Source organism: Populus alba, chromosome 11, assembly GCF_005239225.2.
Source record: "Populus alba chromosome 11, ASM523922v2, whole genome shotgun sequence".
Taxonomy (NCBI): domain Eukaryota; kingdom Viridiplantae; phylum Streptophyta; class Magnoliopsida; order Malpighiales; family Salicaceae; genus Populus; species Populus alba.
Window position 1 is genome coordinate 9036047 of NC_133294.1, and position 5234 is coordinate 9041280.

At 35.3% G+C, this 5234-nt stretch overlaps 1 protein-coding gene across 1 annotated transcript; it reads right to left on the minus strand.

The window, feature by feature from the left end:
* Nucleotides 1–214: 214 nt before the first annotated feature.
* Nucleotides 215–3695, minus strand: LOC118054794 (uncharacterized). The gene is made up of 6 exons (XM_035066501.1): nucleotides 3581–3695; nucleotides 2733–3327; nucleotides 2483–2632; nucleotides 2226–2348; nucleotides 1375–1910; nucleotides 215–1029 (listed from the first exon to the last, which is right to left on the minus strand). The coding sequence occupies exons 2-6, from the start codon at nucleotides 3316–3318 to the stop codon at nucleotides 358–360; spliced, it is 2067 nt and encodes a 688-aa protein (XP_034922392.1). The 5' UTR covers nucleotides 3319–3327; nucleotides 3581–3695; the 3' UTR covers nucleotides 215–357.
* Nucleotides 3696–5234: the final 1539 nt, after the last annotated feature.

Consider the following 5234-nt stretch of genomic DNA (forward strand, 5'->3'; position numbering starts at 1 on the left):
GATAATTATAATGCAAGTTTTTTTAGTTTAAAAGTATTTTTAAATTAAGTTTACTTGATATGAATTAGTATATATGTTTTGAATTGATTTCTAATATATATCTATATAATATAGTATTTGTTAATAATTTACCCCCTCATCGAAAAATTCTGGATCCGCCACTGCTACCCATATAATCTAAATATATAATACGTACTGACTTCTAAGGCCATCATTGAAGAGAGCACAACCTCATAAGTATCACGAAATTGAACAATCAAATATTCTGTAACACTCAAAATATAATGATCAATGGTAGAGGTTCAAACCAACAATAAAAATGAAAAATCTCTAGGCCACTTTATTCTCACATATTAATCAAATCGAGCTTTTTTCCTTCTTCTTGGGACCGAGCATTTGCCCCCATGGTAGGCAAGGGACAGGAAACGATGGCAGAGCTTTCCCGTTTTTCTTGAGAATGTTGAATGTAGAGCCCATAAAGGAGACGTACAGACGGAATTGCATTATTGCAAATATTGAGACAGGAAAGAAGGCAGCAAAGGAAAGGAGTAATGTTGTCAACTTACTCTCTGTTTGAATGAGTATCAAAATCGTTGCCCCAAAGGATATCATGGTCGTTATCACCGCCAAGAAGAGGAAGGTGAAGCCCAAAATAAGTTTTCGAGGAAGAGAAATGTAGAAATCTTGTAGCTCAAAGGGAGAGGTCAACAAAGAGAGAAAAACCACAAGCGAAGTCAAGGAGCTTGCCAAGGAGAGAACATCCGAGACAGTGAAAGCCAGAAAATAGGGAGAGTTGATGAAGTTGGGCTTGCCTTTAGCATCAGAGCCTCCAGGCACGGTGTAGGCAGCGGCGAAGACAACAGTAGCAACAAGTGCAGCTACAGTGGAACAAGACTGAGTTGTTTCCTTGATCCATGTTCTTGCGTTATGCAGTTGTTGTTCGTGATTATCTTTGAAGAGCTCTCTTGCAGTCTTGCCGTCATCGTTCGGAAGCTCGACATAATGAGAAGGAATTACCTTGCGGACTTGCTGCCATAATTTGGATATAAGCATGACCATTATATATAAGGAGCTCCTAAATAAAACTAAATATTACAGAAATGTAATTACTAGAGTGCAGATAATTTTTTAATTGTGAACAATATTTAAGTTTTCCCAAAATAGGTGGGTCAGGTGGTCAGAAGAACTCGCTCAGCCTGATGTCTTCATTAGGTTCGACATTTCTACGTACGTTAATTGGTTTGGATAATTTGGATGAAACAAATGTCTGAATAGGATTGCATGGTGTTCATATACACAAGAAGGGTAATCCTGTACCATGTCCATGTATAATTTTTATCAGGAGGTAAGGACAAAGGGATGAAAAGGGCTCACCTCAAACCATTGCAACTCCTCCTGAAGCTGAAGTGCGGGTCCAGGCTTGGTTGCTCTACTGTGTTCCGTCATAACTGCAACATGGTGCAGCAATGTGTAGCCCTTCTTATCAATAACTCGATGCAGTCTAGCCAATGGTATTTTCCGTTGCTTCACAAGACTGAAGATCTCTTTCTGGCGATGCATGACTGCCACATCCAAAATGCTCTGCCCCTTATCATTGAGCTGCTCAATAGTATGAGGATGCTGTTTTATTATCTCCCCAACAATTTCTTCTATTCCATATCTAGTTGCAATCAACAATGGGATATCCTCCTTCCTAATTAATGATGACTTCGTTACAGAAGTTTGCCACGCAGCAAGGAACTCGTTTTCTCCCTTTCCATTTTCTTCTTCTTCCATTATGTGCATAACTGGTACTCTGACTCTATTCCATGACTCATCTTTCGCTATTAGGTTTTTGGCGAGACTCAAAGCAAATACATGCTTTCTTTTATGGTTCCAGAATCCTTCTAGCGTTGCTGACCAACATCGTTCTTCATGTTCATGCGAAAGCGAATGAAATTAAACATGTATCAGAGCTAGTGATTTTTATGAAATAGATAGAAACGTGAACAACGATAGTAGAAGAATGAACCGCAGTAAAATAATAATAATAATAAAACTCGTAGCTAAAAGAACTGGATCAAAGTCCTGCCAATATAAACTGAGCCACATAATTTTATATGTATGTATGTGTGTGTTTTTCATTGTACTCTCCAGAAATATATCTAATATCGATATACAAAGGTTGCTCAACAATACCGCCTAGCCTTAAAACCCAAAGAACAGGTCTCAACTGTGTCCACTACCTTTAAGGACCTTTAAATAGCCTCTTGGTTTCCTCTCCAAACCGCTCTCAACATCTCCCACATCCTTCCGTGCCTGGCCACTAGTTTCTACTTGTAATTTTACCTTGCGGCTAACAGGAAGACCTGCAACATTATTTAGAGTTCAAATCATAGACATATATATAGATGTCTACACACACACACACATATATATGCATGCATGTATATTTATGTAGGCACTATTGTAAGGTCTAATAGTGTGTTTGGAGTAGGCATACAACAGTATATGAGTCTTTCAAATATGCCCATGGGAAATCCACTCTCAAAAGCAGATGGCATGTGGGCTAGAAGTTGAAGAGCAGTTATGCCATTTTTGTCCTTCAAGCTGTGGAGCGATTCATCCAGTTCTAGCAAAAGTAAAGCTGTTTCTGCAATATTCATGAAATTAGACATTCAAAAATTATACAATATCTATGATACACACACACTTTTTAAATTTGAGAATTCTATAAAGAGAGAAATTGCTACCATAGTGTTGCCCTATGATAGCAGCGCCAAGGATGGACAGGTCATCTTTCCATCGCTGGCGGTGAATTGATAACAGGTTTATTTTATCAAACACGCATTGTTCTGGTTTGGTCGCAATTAAAAACTCCACTATTTCTGCCTCACCAAATCCAGCAGCTGTAAACAACGGGGTTTCGCCGAAGTTATTAGTAATGGAAATTAGGTCTGGACAACATTCTACCAAGAATCTTACAGCCTCGTAATTCCCATAGATGGTTGCCTCGTGAAGAACCGTATTTCCATATTTGTTTCGTGTCTGGGTTAAAATAAATTCTCTTCCCTCCAATTCTCTTCCCTCCATGATTCCAAGTAAATCTTTAAGTGGTCGCTCTTCGTTGCTGTGAACTGCTAGATGAAATCCAGTATCTAATGAGAGAGTAACTGGAGAGAACAAATACTTTAAATTTTTCTTATAGTAGTCAATCATGTGTTGCCACTCTCCATTCATGGCTGCTATATATGGTGTCTCCTGTATCATCTCAGAATCCATATAAGGTGTCTCCTGTATCATCTCAGAATCCATATCCTGTATCATCTCAGAATCCATATTTGCTCTCTACATAAAATTATGCAAGTAACCATTGTTAATGAACAATCTCAACTCAAAGCTAATTGAATTGTTGGGTGAAATCATGCTTAGTACTGTTATGTTTTGTAGTGTACATGATACTTTGTTTGCTGTTTTCTTTCTCTCCTTGTATAGTCACTATTTTACTGGCAATAAGAGATATTAATGAAGTTCTCGACTTGGAAAACAATATTAGGAAGTAAGCAGTAAGCATTGAAAGAGAACTGTAAGTATATCATACCTTTTAGTAATGGAAATGGTCGGAATGCTCCTCTACCTAGCTCTTGCTAAAATCAATGTCAACAAGAAAACTTGTTTTCGGAGAGATGACAATAAAGACACAACAAACAAAGTATCAGCGCCCTTTATATACAGTCCTTTAAAGAACAGTTCCATGTTAAAAAGAAAAAGGTAAATGAGGATCTGTGTGTTGCTTGTTTAGTTTATAAAGTGAAACTATTATGAGAATATAATTAATGAAGCTAAAGTTCTATTTACTTCTTTTATAAGAATATAACAATGATGGAATCTAATATATTAATTTATAATACATCCCTCTTTACTTTATTTGCTTAGTCATTAAAAAACTTAAGCCTTGTAAAATTTTATATTAAATTAAATAGCTGAAAAAACTCAAGTCATGTAATGTGTGGTCCATTCAATATTTTTTTTTTATGTGTTTATATTTTTATATTTACTCAATATATGATTGCTAACATGCGAGACTCTAAAAATTATATGATTTTATATTAACTTTCTAAAAATCATATATGATTTTTATATGATTCACATTCTTGCTTCTAAAATAGGCAAGCAAAAAAGAAGAAAGTAAATTATTACTTGTTTTCCCTTTTCCTTTTGGAATAATCCTACTTTAATTGTTCTCAACTGCAGCAATAAAAAAGGTTACATTGGAGGATAAGACAGAAACAGAAAAAGATATTGGCTTATTATTGAAAATAAATCAGCTGAGAATTAGGCTATTTAATATATTCAATATGCTACACACTCTCTATTTGTTAATAGATCCATGCAAGTATGTATAAAACTAGGTTTAAAGAATTGAATCCAAGATGCGGCATTTTGAAATAAACAACAAAAAATCAGGGATGATTGCTTCATATAAGAATTAGCTTTAGTATGCCAAATTATAATCTATATTATTCCATATATAACAGATTCATCCAATAAATGAGTTCTGAACCATGAAAGTTATGAACCATACCTTTCGCTTGAACTTTCCTTTGATCAATCCTTTCCATTAATGAAACAAATCATCCAAGAAATGAGTCATGAACCATGAAAGTCCCCACCAATAAACTATTTGTTCCAGATTTTTCAAGACATTTAATAATGAAAACGGATGTGATCTGTAGTTTCTGACCTGGAAATACAAAATGAATATAAATATTCCTGCATTATGATAAAATATTTTTAATTAAAAAAGATTGGGTGCATTGCATTTTTTAAACCATATTAATATTGCAGCTTGAAATCGAGATTCACATTCTTGCTTCTGAACTAAACAAGCAGAAAGTAAATTCTTCATCTCTTTCCCTTTTCCTTTTGGAATAATCCTACTTTAACTGTTCATACATAGACGCATAGAATATACAAATGTGTTTCACGTTCATGACAAATTGTCCTCGAAATCTATTTCCAACAAGCCATTAAAGGGGCTTCATTTCCTTCTACTTGGAGTATAGAGTGCAATGGAAGTCATCACTAACTAGCTACTAGGCTAAAGGGTAATTCCCCTTGCCGCGAAACATGAAGTCAAAATCATTAAAGTTTCAGTCAAGAAACTACATTCTTGAACAAGGCTGGCCGGGAATAATATTGCAGTTCTCTTCTATATTTCTGAATACTATAAATTCTTTGTTATCATATGTTCT